The following is a 17,780-nucleotide window of genomic DNA, read 5'->3' as shown; positions in this document are numbered from 1 at the left end:
AGGAGAAGACGTTTCGTTTCCCTGTAGGGATTTCTCTTTAAATTACCTGTTAAATGGCCTCAAGAGGAAAGACTTTGTGAGTGTGTGTGTGTGTGTGTGTGTGTGTGTGTGTGTGTGTGTGTGTGTGTGTGTGTGTGTGTGTGTGTGTGTGTGTGTGTGTGTGTGTGTGTGTGTGTGTGTGTGTGTGTGTGTGGTACTGTAGGCCATTCTCCATGATTACACACAAATGCTTCCCCTCTCCAAGGCATGTGGGCTTCATAGTAATTCTGAATTAAAGTGATTCTGTCCATATGTTCCACCCTCTTCTCTCTGTTTCTTGATCACACACACACACACACACACAGATATAGTGTTGTTCTCAGCGTATAGTTTCTCCCTTGCGGTCTCAGTCGGGTCAGGCAGTGAGCAGTCACTGGTCAGTGTCCTTGTTGACCACAATTAGACCACATAGTCAGAACCAGTCTAGAGGACCAGGAATGCTCGTCCAAAAGGGATCAGGGGTGTGAGTGGGGTTGTATGATGCTGTGAGTGTGGGGTTATTTCTTCCCCCTTAGGGTGTCTCTGTCCTCCATATCAGACCCTTCTGCTGTGCTGGCACACATGCTGCCATGATGCCCAGAACTGGTTCAGAACAGGGGTCCCTCTTCACCCCCATCTGCCATATTTTCACCCCAACCTGCACCATCCCACCAACCTCCATCTTTGGCAAATCAGTGTGTTTCCTTATGCACAGGAGACTGGTGGATGGGAAGGAGGGAGGGAGCAACAGAAGGCCCTCCTTTTTCTTTTCCTTTCTTTCCTGTTCTTCTCTCTCCCTCTGTCCACCGGAGAACTTTGAAATAATTTGTGTCTCGTGGGTTTTTACACATTCTAATTTCCAACTAAATGGGACATCTGTTTGACAAGGGAAGATTTGCCACGGTTGCCAAGGCAACTATCACTCTGAAGGAGGGGGGGGGGGGGGAAGAAGTCCAACAGCTTTTCTGGACAGAATTAGACTGTAGTGGATGAAGCTAACGCACATTATCCCTCCAAGACAAACACAGCTTAGACACATGTTAGTCCCTCTCTCTTTCTCTCACCCTCTTTCTCTCTCGCTCTTTCCCTCTCTATCTCACCTCCCCTCACTTTTTGCCTCATCCCCCTTTTTCTCTCCCCCCTCTCCCTATCTCTTCTCCCCGCTCCCTCCTTATTTCACCCCCCCCCCCCCTCTGCAGAATCATAAGAAGAAGAAAAAGATACGCGTCACATTGAGATCTGCCATCAATTAAAAAGGAAAGCCCCTCCCCCATCTCTCCACTCTTCCCTGTCTTCCCCACTGTCGTTTCGACTGTCACTCCTCCCCTGTGAAGCCACCTCTTCCTCCATGGTAATTGGTCATTATTTAGAACAGGAAGGGACAAATGTGCTTCCCTAGCGCTTCTAAATGCTATTTAAATGGGAATGCATTATGTTCTACGCTAACAGGGTTAGCGCCTAGCGCCACGTCTGTTATTAGGGAACTGGAAATGAGACAAGCAGGCAGGCTCAACCATGGGAATCAAAATACAGCAAAGACCTGTTGTCTGCCTATGACACTCTACAGAGGTGTGTTTGGAATGGAGTCAGACTAGACTGTGGATGATGGGTGTATGGGAAGGTATGGACACAGGAGAACGTGTAGGAGGGCTAGGGTCAAGTACAAGAGGCTAGAGATGTCTGATCTTCTACTCAACCTGCAGCTTACTTCAAAGTGGTTAATGTGCGTTGTACCTTTATGACCATGTTGACCCAGATCAGTGTTAACCAAATGGGAGGTCAACTCATGGCTTAAACATCATGAGCGCTGGCTTGAAACAACATCACTACTTTAAGCATTAGGTGGGTCATCGCACAGACAAATCTTTAAGGGGAACCTTGCTGGCATATTTGGGTGTATTCTGTTCCTCTCACTGCCACTTTCTTTCTTGGCCCTCCTCTGTCCTCGTACCCCCCCCCCCCCCCCCCCCCCCCCGAAGCTAGCAGGGTTTGGACCCCTCTCTCCAGTGGCGCTCCAGGCACCTCCATATGACACAGTTCTCACCCACCTGCTCTCATCACACACACACACACACACACACACACACACACACACTGGGCTGCTGCAGCTTTCCTCCACCTGCTGCATCAAGGAAGGCTTACAGGATGTTGGAAGCGAGCGCTGCCTACACCCCTACTTCTCCACACACACACGCTGCTGACAAAGACACCCATTGAACACACACACACATGTACATCCACAGAGAGACTCACTTCCTCATCCTCTTAGTCTTTCTTTGTCTGCCAATCTTACTCTGTCTGTTTGTCTGTCAATCTCTCTTTTTTCCCCATGTTTCTCTTCTTCTCTCATTCTCTCCTTCCTTTCTCTCTTTCACACTTTCTGTCAAGTGTATCCACTTTGCGAGAAGACGTAGGTGGCGGCATGTGGCATGTGGACGTCCACATCAAATCCCCCCCACCCTAGCGGCAAAGTTAGTGCAACGTTAGTGCAACGTGTCTCTGAGCATCCTGTGAGAGCAGCGTCCGACGGGAGCTCATTATCGCTGGGCATGAAGTCGTCTGTCATTACCCAGCAGATTTGTCATCTCTCAGTACCTCGCACTACCCAGCCAGGGATAGGGGGAGGAGAGGAAGGGGAGCGAGGAGGGGAGGGTCTTTGTTCGGGGTACTTGGCTACAGAATCTGGAGAAACTCACAAGAGCATGTCATGACCATGCACAGTATCTACAGTGCATTTCATAGGGATCCATGACAGGCGTGTCATAGTGTGACTACGTGTCTTAACATTGGAACCTTGTGAGCAGTCTATTGATTAGGTAGAGAGGGTGATATAATTATGTTTACTGCATATTGCTTGAGATTGTATTGGCAACTGTATTGTAACTTATAAATTCATGGTTAAAATTCTTATTTTGAAAATAGGCAGTAAATTGCTGAAACATTGTCAATAGAAGCGCTCGTTCTCTCGGGTTAATACGAGAAGAAATGCTTTTAGCCTGATTTAGTTTCAGAGCTTCCCTTGCTGCTTTATGGTGCGATGTAAAACACCAGAAATATTAGTGATAATACGATAGTGAACGACCCAGATGTCATATTCTGTTGTGTAGCCCGAAGTTCCTTCAAAGTCATGTGTCTGTTTAACTACCAGTAGTCTTTCCTAAGTCCCACTTTAATGCATGTCACTGATGTAGATTTGACGCGTGGGCAGATGTACAATTGTGAAGCGTAAGCTGCGTAAGCTATAGCACAGGTATAGGAGAGACGTGTGTGAGAGGCTCAGTCCCTGATCAAACACGGTTTCCTCTGAGATTCTGACTGGTTTCTGCTGATCCGTACTTTTCTAACTGTTTCTAAGAAAGGGAGGGGGGGGAGAGGCATGGAGGAGAGGAAAGCGAGGGGGGGCAGGGATGCGTTTGTCTTTTCTGACATCCAACTTGATTACAGAGGAACAGCAGCAGGCAGGAGAGAGGGTGAGGAAGAGAGGGACAGAGGAAGAGAGGAGAGCAGGAACAAGAGACACATCTATTCATCTGTCACTAACCCTACGCATCAGTCCCTCTGTTGCTCTCTCTCTCCCTCTCCCTCTCCCTCTCTCTCCCTCTCTCCCTCCCTCTCTCTCTCTCTCTCTCTCTCTCTCTCTCTCTCTCTCTCTCTGTCTGTCAGTCTGTCTGTCTCGTTTTTCTTTTTTTATCTATCTGGTGGTACATCTGTATCACTCTTTTTTTCCATTTCTAATTCATTGTTCTCTTTTTTGTGTCTCGTTCTCCCGACAGTATACAATATATTTCTCTTCCCCCTATGTTCTCCTCTCCTAATTCCCTCCATCCCTCATCGTTCCTCTTTAGAGCAAGTCTGCCTGCATTTTATTAAATGTGGGAAACATCAGTCTATAGGGAGACAGAGACCTGCCAGGTGTGTGTGTGTGTGTGTGTGTGTGTGTGTGTGTGTGTGTGCGTGTGCGTGTGCGTGTGTTTGTGCATGTGTTTGTGCATGTGAGTATGTGATCAACAAGGGGCGGTGGGAACAATGTTTCAGCATTTCACCAAAGAAGCAGAATTAATGACACGGTGGAGGAGTAGACATGGGAGGGAGGGAGGGGTGACAAACACAGGTGGGAGCTCTGGGATTTATGGGGGGAGGTAGGGGTTAGGGGTTGGTTTAGACAGCAGCTGCTCTTCATTGATGGGGCTCGCTGTGGGAATGGATGAAACCAGCTTGATTTGACAAAGAAATGTAGATTTTGGAGAGGAAATGTACAGGCAGCTTCACAGCTGTATAATATTGTTGTGTGCTGCTTGTTTAATAAATATGATGTTTTATTGACAGAAGAAATGCTCTCCTCTGAGAAAACCCTATAAGAACACGTCTGGCTTTAAACCTGACATTGAAGGTGGTGGGGGTTCTTGGGTTGTGTGCTGCTGCTGCTGCTGCTGCTGCTGCTGATGAGTGTGAAGCTGTGAATGAGCACAGCTGTGAGGAGGCTGACTGCTACTGGTCCAGAGCACCAGGCCTTTCAGACTTCACACAAGACAAGTGTCTTTGTACCCATCACTGATTTGTTGATGAGGCTTGGCGTGTGTGTGTGTGTGTGTGTGTGTGTGTGTGTGTGTGTGTGTGTGTGTGTGTGTGTGTGTGTGTGTGTGTGTGTGTGTGTGTGTGTGTGTGTGTGTGTGTGTGTGTGTGTGTGTGTGTGTGTGTGTGTGTGTGTGTGTGTGTGCAGATCTCCCTGCACTCTGTCACAGATGGGGTCTGCGACGCCACCTTGGTCTGCTCCAGTTTCATCAGGATGGTTGGAAACTCTGAGACTACTGCTGTATAGGGGTGTGTCTGTGTATATCAAAACGTGTATATCAGCTCAGAGTTGTGCAGGTGTGTGTTTGTGTGTCAGTGTGTGTGTGTGTCAGCCCCGGGGCCAGACATTGACTGGTGTAGCTCAGTGACTACTGTGTTTAGTGGATGAGAGCTCGGTGGTAGTCCGTCACCTAATCTTCCACCCACCCAGTGCTTAGACCACTACCTCACTCACCGGTCGCCTGCAATTAAACCATTACAGACACACACAGGCGCTGAGAGAGGGAAAGATGGGAGGAGAGACTGACTACAAAACAGCATTGCTTGATTTCCCGTAGGTCAACATTTACTGATACAGTTTCCCTGTTTCGGTGTCTTGTGTGTGTTCATATTTCTTTCCGAATTTTGAGCGTGTGTGTGTGTGTGTGTCAGCCCGGTGCTCCTCGGTTCCTCCTGAACCTGCTGGGTGTTACATAAGTCATGCTGAGGGCCAATATGTCCCCAATCTGCCTCTCCACAGAGAGAGGGGAAGTGGGGATGGGGGCAGGTAGAGGTAAAGAGGTGGAGAGGTGAGATTAGACAGGAAGAGAGGGAGGGAGAGAGTGGGCTCACTAGATGACAGAAATATAAGAGGAATAGATGGGTTGAGTTATGGTACGTGGATAGATAAAATAAAGATGGAGAATGAAAGATTAAATAAGGACAAGATGGTGACGGGAAGAACGGGAGGGTACGGGGGTGTTGAAGTAAGGACTGTTCTGTAGCTCACACAGCGAAAGGGGGGATACCTAGTCAGTTGCACAACTGAATGCATTCAACTGAAATGTCTCTCCCACATTTAACCCAACCTCTGAATCAAAGAGGTGTAGGGGCCTGCCTTTAATAGACATCATCGGGGGATAACAGCCTTGCTCCAGGGCAGAACGGCTGATTCGAACCAGCTACCTTTCGGTTACTGCAGGCTGGGCTGGGCCCTGTAACATTTCTTATCCTCCATACTGTCAGTCAGATATACAGTACTCTGCCTTTCAGCATTCTCTCTCTCCTTCCCCATCTCTTATTTCCCCTCTATCCCACTCCCTTTCTTTCTCTCTCTTTCAATCTCCTTCTCTCTCTGCATCAGTGTCGGTGTCCCTCTTCTTCTCCCTGTCCCTCTCCCTCTCCTTCCCCTTCTCTCTCCCTACATCCCTCCCTATGTCTCAGTAGTCCTGCTGTGAGGATCAATCTGGCTTGTGTGTGTGGTAGTTGTGATTAAACATCAAAGTCTGTACATTAACCATTGTGTGTGGGAGGGAGAATAGTGTGCGCTGAAAAAGGTTTAGAGTTGGGATTAATAATGGATAAGAGAAAGAAATGTATTTCTCTGTAACATGAAATAGCGTCTTCTTGGAGTCGAACTCTCTCATGCTTCCATGTACCAGTGTGTGTGTGTGTGTGTGTGTGTGTGTGTGTGTGTGGTGTGTGTGTGTGTGTGTGTGTGTGTGTGTGTGTGTGTGTGTGTGTGTGTGTGTGTGTGTGTGTGTGTGTGTGTGTGTGTGTGTGTGTGTGTGTGTGTGTGTGTGTAAATTAATTTATAACTGTCCTATTGAAAGGTTTTAATCCTATTCTGTACGATAGAGAGAATGGGACAGAAGCAGTGTCCTGCTTCTTAAACTGACTCATTTTAAAATGGCTCCTCATTGGCTCATGGAGTAGACTTAAACAAAGAGGACAATGGGAGATATCAGACAGTCAGAGGACATAGAGTACCTAGTAGTATATAATAGTATCTAATACTGACAGAAAAAGTTCCCTGAGAGTAGAATGTATTGTTTGTGTGTAATTACCCTGTAATAGTAAGTAGTGTTAACAGTCAGTAGCCTGTGTTTGAACTAGCCCACCTAGCCTCCAGGCTAGTGAATAAGTAAATGAGAACAGGAAGTTGCTAATAGCATCTCTAAGCAGTTCTGTTGACCTCTATCTGAGCAGTGGAGTCCCAACGGACCTCTCCCACCCCAGAACACTTTTAATTGAAACAGGCTCTTAACGAGGTTAGCGGGGGGGGGGGGGGGGGGGGGGGGGGACATGTACGGAGACACACGTCAAGTGGTGCAGGGAGTTTAATAAGAAAATCTCAGCTCTTTGGAGTGACGAGTGACAGCACAGCAACCCCCTTTAGTATTACCCAGATGTGCATACTGTACATACACGTATACAGTACACGCACATACACACAGTCTAATAAGAGCACACAAGCAGAGTGTATGTCGTGACTCAGTGTTTGTGTGTTTTCCTGCCCTTCCAGGCTGTTATTAGGGTCATTAAGTCGACAGTTTGTCTTAATTAACTCAAGCTGAGGTGATGATGATGGGGTGTGACTGCATCCACTCAGCTTCTCTGAGAAATAGAAAACTTGAAATGAACACACACACACTCCTATAGCATACACACATTCATTAGCTGTCTCTTTGGTTGCGCCCCTCTCTCAGCATCTATTCCGTCTTCCTATTCTGCATCTCTTCATACTGTTTGTCAAAAGATATATAGAGAGAACCCAGACTGGCTCTATACTGTATAGATACCACTCTCTTCTGTGTGCTCTCTCCGTTTTTCTTTACCTCCCTTTCTCTACCGCTCTCTTTTCCTCTGTCTCACAATATCACTAAAACCATCTCCCTCTCTTTCTCTCTTTTGTCTCTCTTTCTATATTTCTCACCAAACCTGTTCCTCTCTAGACCACAGGATAAGTCTGGAACTGATTTAGATTTAAAATTCCTCTTCTGGCGTGCTGTTTTTCTTCCTAACGACTGTGAAGTTAACCAAAGTGTGTGTGTGGTTAACGCCTCACGCCCCTCAGCACTGCCTGATTCGTTAATCATTCATGGCTTTCTCCAATGATATCATTAAGCTTCTGAATGGAGAAACAAATACATACACACACACACACACACACACACACACACACACACACACACACACACACACACACTGAAATAGTTACACACACACATTACCAAGAGCGAGACTGATCTCTTATTTGTTTTCAAACCTTCTATAATATTACCCTGTTTGGTAAAGTGGTGTTTTGGGTAAACCTGACACAATCTCTTTGTCTCTCTGTCTCTGTCTCTCGCTGTCTGTCTTTCGCTGTCTGTCTCTCGCTTTCTTTCTCTCGCTGTCTGTCTCTTGCTGTCTGTCTCTGTCAGTCTCCACCTCTCTCTGTCTCTGTCTCTGTCTATGTCTCTCTCTCTCTCTCTCTCTCTATGTGTGTGTCAGTCTCTCTCGCTTCAGAAAAGAAAGGGGGAAAAGAATTACATCAAATGAAAGTAGTGATTTTGATGCTATTGTTTTTTTCCCAGTGTGCTTTGCTTTGCCCCTAGACGACGCCTAGGGATCCAGCGCTCTAACTCAAACATCTGTTTCCTTTTTTTTTTCATATCCGTAACAAACCTTGGGTATTAACAGTCTTTAATATGCTGAGCACGTCCCCAATTCTCCTCCCTAACTGCACCAAAAAAACGCTAGTTCAATTCTAATCCCTTTCCTGGTCAAATCCTATTTATATAGAAGAGATGTATCTTCCTTTTGCTACTGTGATAAGGATGTAACATGTTACACTGCTGACATGTTACATTTCATATGGTCCATGTCCTAATAAAAGAAAACAGTCAGGGGCACTTTCAGAGTCAGGGGCACTTTCAGAGTCAGGGGCACTTTCAGAGTCAGGGGCACTTTCAGAGTCAGGTACACGTTCAGAGTCAAGTGCACTTTCAGAGTCAGGGGCACTTTCAGAGTCAGGGGCACTTTCAGAGTCAGGGGCACTTTCAGAGTCAGGGGCACTTTCAGAGTCAGGTACCCGTTCAGAGTCAAGTGCACTTTCAGAGTCAGGGGCACTTTCAGAGTCAGGTACACGTTCAGAGTCAGGTACACGTTCAGAGTCAGGTGCTCTTTCAGAGTCAGGTGCACTTTCAGAGTCAGGTGCTCTTTCAGAGTCAGGGGCACTTTCAGAGTCAGGTACACGTTCAGAGTCAGGTGCTCTTTCAGAGTCAGGTACACGTTCAGAGTCAAGTGCACTTTCAGAGTCAGGGGCACTTTCAGAGTCAGGGGCACTTTCAGAGTCAGGTACACGTTCAGAGTCAGGGGCACTTTCAGAGTCAGGTACACGTTCAGAGTCAGGGGCACTTTCAGAGTCAGGGGCACGTTCAGAGTCAGGGGCACGTTCAGAGTCAGGTACACGTTCAGAGTCAGGTACACGTTCAGAGTCAGGGGCACTTTCAGAGTCAGGTACACGTTCAGAGTCAGGTACACGTTCAGAGTCAGGGGCACTTTCAGAGTCAGGTGCACGTTCAGAGTCAGGTGCTCTTTCAGAGTCAGGGGCACGTTCAGAGTCAGGGGCACGTTCAGAGTCAGGGACACGTTCAGAGTCAGGTACACATTCAGAGTCAGGTACACATTCAGAGTCAGGTACACTTTCAGTCAGGGGAACTTTCAGAGTCAAGTGCTCTTTCAGAGTCAGGGGCACTTTCAGAGTCAGGTACACTTTCAGAGTCAGGTACACTCGTGGATACCATTTTTATGTCTGTGTCCAGTATCAAGGTAGTTGGTGGTAGTATCACGATCCAATGCTAACTAGCGTTAGCGCAATGACTGGAAGTCTATGCTGCCCTACCAAGCAAAAAGGCAGTAACTGCTAATTAGGTTGAAAATTAGTTAATGTCATTTTTGCTACATTAAATACATGCTTAATTATGTGGACAAGTATCCTGCATCGATTGTATTGTGTTTTGGAGAAAATGGGGTTCATATTAGGAGTAACTGCAATAAGTTACTGTGAAACCATGGTAAATAAAAAACATTTTCTCAGTTCCACAATATGAGCAGATCCTGCCTTTTTGCTTGGTAGGGTAGTATGGGTATCTGCTAGCATGCTAGATACTGTATAGCATGTGATTTTGGCAGTAATGGTAGAAAATCCCAGACTTTTAACTTGAGACAAGTTGGAAGTGGGAACAGAAAGAAGAAATGCAAGTATTTACATAATGTACAAACTCACTCTTTTCTCTCTCATTCCCTTCATTTCTATCTCATTCCATCTCCATGTCTCTCTCAATAGCCCCTTAATTCTTTCTCATCTCCCCCTTCTCTCTCTATATCTCTCTCTCTCTCTTTATATAATCCTCTGTTAGGGAAATTACAGTCCAATAGCGATTACCAGAGCAAAGTGCTTTTCCTCCGTCTCTCATCTCTCGCTTGTTCTTCATCTCTCCATTCAGATATGAAGAGGGGATGGATGGGTTGCGTCTCAAATGCCACTCTATTCCCAATATATCTCTGGTCAAAAGTAGTGCACTAGGGAATAGGGTGCCATTTGGAACGCAGATGAGACAGGCAGCTCATCTCATTTTAATTGAGACATCCATGTTAAGACGGACATTAATATTTAACCGGCCCAATTAATATGCTCAGGCCAATTTAAACATTTTAAAATTCACTGTGTAAATTATTGAAATTGCGTTCACTGGGAACTTCAGATGTTTCATCAAGTGTTTAGGCTCTGATGTCCCGAAGTGATGGAATTTTAGTGGAGTAGATTCAAGCTGAAATGGGACAGCGTTTCCCATGATGCATCTCTCACTCTGTCTCCTTAACCTCTCAGGCAGTGACCCCAGGGTTGGGACCATCACCAAATGTATCCTGCTGTATTATACCACTAGGTCTTTTTAATTAAGGACGTGTATGTGCGTGTACATGTGTGTGCGCCCCCCCCCCCACACACACACTCGCTTGCATACATACACAGACGGGCAGGAAATGATAAAACAGCCTCCATCTGACGTTCCACTGAAGCGACGGACGGCGTGGCGCCGATAAAAGTTGGCTTTTCCAGTGACTGCTCTCTGCAAATTAAAAAAAGACGGCGGTACGAGAGCTAACGGCGGCATCAACGTGGTTACACACGCGTGGCTCGCCTTACGGTACAGAGGAAGATGGATCTGAGGACTCATTGTTAGTGACATGTTAATTTCTCCACCGTCACTCACCCACCAGAGGCGTCCGCTATCAAAGTGAAGGGACACGGACCCAGCTGTCAAGTCCCTCTCTTCCTCTTCTTTTCTCTCTTCTCCTTTCCCCTCCCGTCCTGGAAGGCTCCAATGCCGACTGTTGAATCAAGCGGACGTTAATGTTTAATGTTGAGGCTGTGAGGTTTTGTAGCCTAGAGCTTTCTGCCTGTGTCTCTAAGGTTCTGTCTAATTTATGCTGTTGCACTTTGTACGTGGCAGCAGTAGTCTTTGATTTGTCAGAGCAGATGATTGAGGTTCAGAGGTTAAGTGCCATTTTGGCTGTTAATCTCTCCCCCAGCAGGGCTCTCACCCCGCAGGTCTCAACCTTATTAGAGATGATGATCTGATGGGTGATTGTGTTGACAGTTGATATGATATACTGTATTAATCTCTGTCCTCTCTCTTTCTCTGAGCCAGGCAGCCATGGTACTATGGCTGGGGGTTCAACCTGCCAAGAGGTCAGGCTCTGCTGGACAAGTGGAACCAGATACCCGACTCCACCGACATACTGGTCACACACTGCCCCCCACTGGGTGAGGGAGACATTACACCTGGGGGACACAATCATGAGACGTCACCGCACACACGTTCCATACACACGCACATATGCACACAGTCACACGCACATGCTTTGATAGACTGTCAAATAAGTAATTCTTTTTGAATAATCTGTAATTTATTCCTGTTATCATCCTCGTGTAAATATCTACCCACACTTACATACACATTTGCATAACACACACACACTTTCACAGCCCATCTCCTGCTGCAGCTGGGAGATGCTCAGACGAGTGTGTGTGATTGATTTCTGTGGCTGCTGCGTGGCGTCTCGCCTCTAAACACAGGGAGTTATTTTCCGTTCAGTTTAGCCAAGTGTCTCCAGCTCCCCTCTCCTCATAAGCCACCGGCATATGGAGCATCTACAGCGGGCCACTAATGCCTATTAGAGAGAGAGACAAAGAGAGGGGGAGAGAGAGGGAGAAAGAGGTGGGGAAGAAGGAGAGACAGAGCAAGAGAGAGGAGGCTGGGGAGGAGAAGGAGAGAGGGAGAAAGGGGTGGGGGAGAATGCAGAGAGCAAGAGAAGAAGAGAGCGAGGGACAGAGAACTACAGAGAGACCGTCAGTCTAGAGAGAGAGGAAGAGAAAGATACAACAGAAAGCGAGGGCTAGACGGAAGGTGACCGAGAAAAAGAATGAGACGCCGTTCGTTCGCACTGCGGCAAAACCCCTCGTCTTTTATGGGGCACGATGGAACGGAGATGGAGGAGAGGAGAAATATGGCCTCTTTTTATCTAGCGCTGAGGAGGAAGTTACACAGGAGAGAAACATCTGTATAAATGCTGTTTACTCACCAGCTGCTTTAAAACAAGCAGAGAATTAGTTGAGTGTCCAGAAATGGAGACAGCCGTTACTCTCCACATCACAAAAGTCTCCACAGACTTGTAAAGTAACCCAACGGGTTTTTAGTCAAATTGCGTTTACTTATTTTGAGCTTTTCACTAGATTTCAAAGCACTTTGTGTATGAGGGTGTGTCACGCCATCCACCACCAACGTGTGCATGGCACAAGAAAGACCAGTCCCGATAGTGTTTCTATAGACTCAGCAGAATGCTTCCTGTAGAAGTGGCACTAAATCAGTCTCTCTCTCTCTCACCCGTGTCACCCTGTGTGTAGCAAAGTGCAGCGGTGTGTGTAGCAGAATGTGTGTGTGTAAGTCATCTCCATTCTCTACAGAGCTTCTGGACTAGTGCATTATAGTATTGTGGAGTGATGTGTATACAGGGTGTAGTATGTGTCCGTATGTTATAGCACCAGTGTTTCCTATGTGGTTATTGACGTGTGTTGTGTTGCTGTCTCTGTAGGGTTCCTGGACTGGGTTCCTAAGAAGATGCAGCGGGTGGGCTGTATGGAGCTGCTCAACACTGTCCAGAGGAGAATACAGCCCAAGCTGCACGTGTTCGGACACATCCACGAAGGTACACACACACACACACACATACACACACACTTTCATTCTGTATGAATGAGGTTTCTCATACTGCTACACAAGCCTACATATTTAAATCAGATTATTGATCTTGTAGGTCAAGGTCTTTGGAATACATCATTATGACTCGTTTATGGATTCTTGCAACGAGGCTGTATTTAATTCTAGTCATATATTATACCTGTAAGTGGTACTGCAGTATCTCATCCAGGCCAGGGGGGACTGGGAGGCCTTGTCTCCAGGCTGAGAGATTATATTTTGGGGTTAGCAGGTCAGCGTGTGTCCCCTGGAGCACCATGGCCCCTTCGGAAAGGACCAGATTAGGAACTAAATCAGATTCACACAGAGAGGAACAGGCCGGATTTAGCACTGCGTGTGGAGTGACTGAGATAGATTGGGAGCAAGGAAGAAGGGAGAGAAAAGGAATTGTAGCTTTTGTCATTTGTCACACATTCTCTACATCAGACCAGTTCATTCTGAGTGATCGAAAAAGCAGAAAGTATCTCACCTGTAAAACATTTGCTTCATGTCAAACGAGATGCAGTTGCCGCTGTCAGAGTTAGATGTGGCTAGTTCTGTCAATAAAGGGAAATGTAGAGAGAGTGTAAAGAAGTCAATGAACAAATGAGTGTTACTGTCAGTCTGTCTTTCTCTCCCTCTCTAACAGTCGTCTCCCTTCCTCTCTCCTCTCTCCTCTACCTCCTCCAGGTTATGGTATGATGACTGACGGCACCACCACGTTCGTCAACGCCTCGGCCTGCACCGTCAACTTCCAGCCCATGAACCCACCCATCGTCTTCGACCTGCCCAATCCCACCAGGACCACATGACTAGAGAAGCCCCGCCCTGCTGAGCCCCCCTCCAATCAGGAGCCTAGTGGTGGGAAGGCAGGTAGGTGAGGGTGGTGGGCAGGTGTGGTGGTGTACTGTATATATTCAAGGTTCTAATGGTGTGTGTGTGTGTGTGTGTGTGTGTGTGTGTGTGTGTGTGGCACAACACACACAAGCGCAAGTCTCTGATGGACGATGTATGTGTCTAAAGAGACAGGCGCTGTTGCAAATCCTCACTTAGCAAATCCATTAATGTTATTTTATGTACTGTCATTCCTTTATTTCAACAAAAGCTCTTAGAAACTCTAAAGTACGGCAAAAGACAGACCCCAGATGCCTCATCTCTCATATGGACATGTCAGCATTAGTCTGTAAATCTTCTGTTGCACTTCTACTGCACTGGCAATCTGACCTGGCTGTCAGGTAGAGAAGAGGACAGGGGAACAGTGTCTCCTGTGTCACTGTTTGAACTCACAGTCTTTCTCTCAGAAGACACTGGATAACTCTCATTCTCTCTTATTGCTCATAGAGGACTCTGTTAAGCCACCAGTGGAAGTTGCTCAGTGGTGATGTTTTGACATTGTGACAGTGTGGTCCACCGTTCATTTGAGACCTTCCCTGGGGAGTGATTGAACACTTACCAGTAGGGTTTCAGAACATTAACCCAATGTCCATGTTTGACTTTGTGGAGCTGTTTGCCAGCACAGAATGGATACCCCTGACAGTACTCTGATATCACACTTCCTGCACTGCAGATTAAAACACTGCTTTCCCCTCATCCCTTTTTCTCTTGATCCCTCTTTTCATCTGCACCTCTTGTTTCACTCTCCACTCTCTCTCTCTCTCTCTGGCCTTGGCATGGTGGTTTGTGTGTGTGTGTGTGTGTGTGTGTGTGTGTGTGTGTGAGAGATCAAAGTGTGTGTGTGAGGGCAACGGGAGGTCTCTGCCACAGGCTGTGTGTGAGTATAGGTGTCAAACGTGTTGACACCACTCCCCTGGGTCTCATTACAACTCTCAGTAAGCCTCTTAACCAGGGGAGAGGGATCTCTTCTCTTCCTTCTTCTGTTTTTTTCCCCTCTCCTTCTTCCCCCCTCCATCCCTCATTGCATGTGTAATCAGCTCACCGTCTCATCCCTGGCTCATGTGCCGTGATCCTGACAAGTTTATTCCAAGGTCACCGGCCGGGAAGCTTGCAAGATTTTGATTCCGAGTACGGAATACTGGAAATACGTAATAACCATCAGAGCGGATTGGCAAATGTGTTCGCTCCCGACCCTGTACAGAAGCAGCGGTGTCTGGAATGTTCTCGCTGCTCCATGGTGCCCTTTCTGCGAGAGATGTATCATGTGCATGAACTTTGAACTCTTAGTGGACCAATGGATGACGATGAGGTGTAGGCCTAATGTACCGTAACTGGTCAAGAAGTTGGAACTGTACATCTACATCACCTGTCATTGTAAAAACATGTTACAAGGACTACTTCAGATGTTGTTAAATATGTGTGTGTGTTGTTAAAAAAAGAGCCAGTGCAGAAACAATGTTTACATTTTATTCTAAGTTCAGTTCTTTCTTATATAGGCTAATAAATGCGTATTACTGTATAATAATATCTGCACTATGTTACACTAAAAAATGCTGGGTTGTTTGGTTGACTCAACTGCTGAGTTGTTTTCTTTAGAAACTGCAGGGTTATTGGTGCTGGGTTATTGAGGCTGGGTTATTGATGCTGGGTTTTTGATGCTGGGGTTTTGGTGCTGGGTTATTGATGCTGGGTTTTTGGTGCTGGGTTATTGATGCTGGGTTATTGGTGCTGGGTTATTGAGGCTGGGTTATTGATGCTGGGTTTTTGATGCTGGGTTATTGAGGCTGGGTTATTGAGGCTGGGTTTTTGATGCTGGGTTTTTGGTGCTGGGTTATTGATGCTGGGTTATTGATGCTGGGTTATTGGTGCTGGGTTATTGAGATATGACCCAGCAGGTCAGATCAGAAGACTGGAGGTGTAGTTTAGTAGGGGCGTGGCTTTCAGATAGTTATTTTTAACCACCCATGAAAGTAAATGTCATTCCCATTCATCTGTTCTGTTGCATAGTTATGACATATTAAGGTCGAACATTTAAAATTTTGTAGCTTCAATGACGCTCACAGAAGTGTATAAGTTCCCTAAAACCTACATAAGTCCCATTGTTGGGATACAATAAGGTGGTATACCTTATTAGGCAGTAAGATGGTATACCTTATAATAAATCATCTTAATATTACAAAAGAATGTGTGAAAAACATGTTATTGACATTGTAATTTGCAGTATGTACGTTTAAAATGATGTACAGGAATGACATTTACTCTCACGGGTGGCCAATAAGCTCTAGCTGAAAGCCACGCCCCTAATAAACCATGCCTCCTGAAAATAACCTAAAGATTACGTTAAAAAAGACCCAGCTTCTAGGTCAACCAGCATGAGTCAAAAACACCCAACTGATGGTTACATTAGCCCATGTTTGGGTAATCCCAACCACCCAACATGTTGGGTCATTCATGCAACCCAATTGGCTTGGTCAAAAATAACCCAACATGTGTTCTGCCTATTATTTAACCAGCTCTAAATTAAATATAATTTTTTAGACTGCATGGGGTTACCCACATACTTTAATTAACTCTCTCATGTCAAGCAGTTGTCTGCGTAAAAAAGGGTAACATTTTTCTTTCTAAAGCACTTGTGAATGAGCGTCCTTCCTCTGCTCGTCTGGCAGCCAAAGTCTTTGGTTGGCTAGCTGAGCTCAAAGTGTGGTTAGCATAACAAGACTACATTCCGTTTGATCTCTCTGCTCTCAGACATTATATATGAACATCCCCTCTGGCTACGTTTTATTCCCAGGGTCACTGGTGTTTCACTGCTGTTCTGCACATTGTGCTAGCTGGGTTATGTCTTAATGGGGCAGACTAGTGGGCTGTTGTAGGAATACAAAGAATAGGATAGAATGTTTACAGATAAGTGTGTGTATGTGTACGTATACCTGTGTGCGTGTGGATAGAGCCAGGGGGTAAGCATTCTGAGAACATGCTTAAACGAGGGGGGGAGTCAGTGCCTGTATCATCTTCTTTTCTTTTAAAGGTTTCTGCAGGGGAAAATGTCTGTTTGTTTTTGGGCATTTCTTACTATTCTCTTTCAACCATAACTTTGAAATGTCTCACTTTTTATGCACTGTGCCTCAATAGCTGTATTCTGTATTTCCTGTTTTCTTTGAAAACTCAAGTTTTGCTGTTGTATTTCTTGTTCGTTCCTTGGGGCATGCTGTTCTGAATCTAATAACTTCTGATGACAATCTGCTTGTATTGTATATCGTTGTTACCATTGTTTGGGATATACTAACTATTGGGATTTTTTTATTGCTTTAATGATGTACAATATTTTTTTATGTGAAAAGAAGAAAAACCCAAACATTTTAGAATGGTATTGTATAATGTGTTGCCCCTGGAGACAACTCTGTAAATGTAAAATACCTTTCTTAAAACTACCTGCTTCTGGTTTTCTGAGAGATTATCTACACAAATTGAATTAAATCTTATCTGTGACCAATGGATCATCCCTCCTTTTCTTCCCCACACTCTTTCTTTGTGTAAGTTTTCCTCCTTTCTTTTCTTTTGTTCTGTGGCAAAAAAAAGGTGTGGTGATTGTTTCTTTTTTAGCTTGGCTCTTTTGCACCAATCAAACGTATGTGTCTCATATCAATTAAGTGAGCCGGGACCAGAGTTAATTTCCAGTGTCTAAACCTGGGTTCCTCATCTCTCATTTGATAGCTTGGTTCTTCCACACCTCTGCACATTCTAATGAGAACCCTCGTTCAAATAATTACATTAGTAATCCCGGAGGAGATGGGGTAATTTATTTGCGGATGGCTTTTCGCTTTACACCATTAATACAGTACCTATCATATAGACTCCCATCTCCTCTCTCTCTTTATTTTCCTTCTATCCCTCCCTCTCTATCTTTTCATGGTCTCACACTCCATCTCCATTGGCCCCTTCGGTTGTTCACTCTCTCTCCATCTTTCTGTAGATTATTTAGATAATGATCTCTCTCTCTCTGGGTTCTGTCTTGCAACGGTGATGCCGTCT

At 45.7% G+C, this 17,780-nt stretch overlaps 1 protein-coding gene across 3 annotated transcripts in view; it reads left to right on the top strand.

Annotated features, from left to right (window-relative positions):
- The window catches only part of mpped1 (metallophosphoesterase domain containing 1), a 44,890-nt gene that overhangs the window by 21,211 nt on the left and 5,899 nt on the right, over nt 1-17,780 (top strand). For 2 of the 3 annotated variants that reach the window (XM_055906029.1, XM_055906030.1), the window contains exons 5-7: nt 11,268-11,383; nt 12,712-12,825; nt 13,545-17,237. In XM_055906029.1, the coding sequence (XP_055762004.1) occupies nt 11,268-11,383; nt 12,712-12,825; nt 13,545-13,666 (352 nt within the window). In that variant the 3' untranslated portion in view covers nt 13,667-17,237. Of the gene's footprint in view, nt 1-11,267; nt 11,384-12,711; nt 12,826-13,544; nt 17,238-17,780 lie in introns of those variants that run through there. The other variant, XR_008756905.1, reaches the window with a different exon arrangement.

The sequence above is a fragment of the Salvelinus fontinalis genome, chromosome 39 (assembly GCF_029448725.1).
Source record: "Salvelinus fontinalis isolate EN_2023a chromosome 39, ASM2944872v1, whole genome shotgun sequence".
Taxonomy (NCBI): Eukaryota; Metazoa; Chordata; class Actinopteri; order Salmoniformes; family Salmonidae; genus Salvelinus; species Salvelinus fontinalis.
This window is presented reverse-complemented; position numbering and strand designations above follow the sequence as displayed.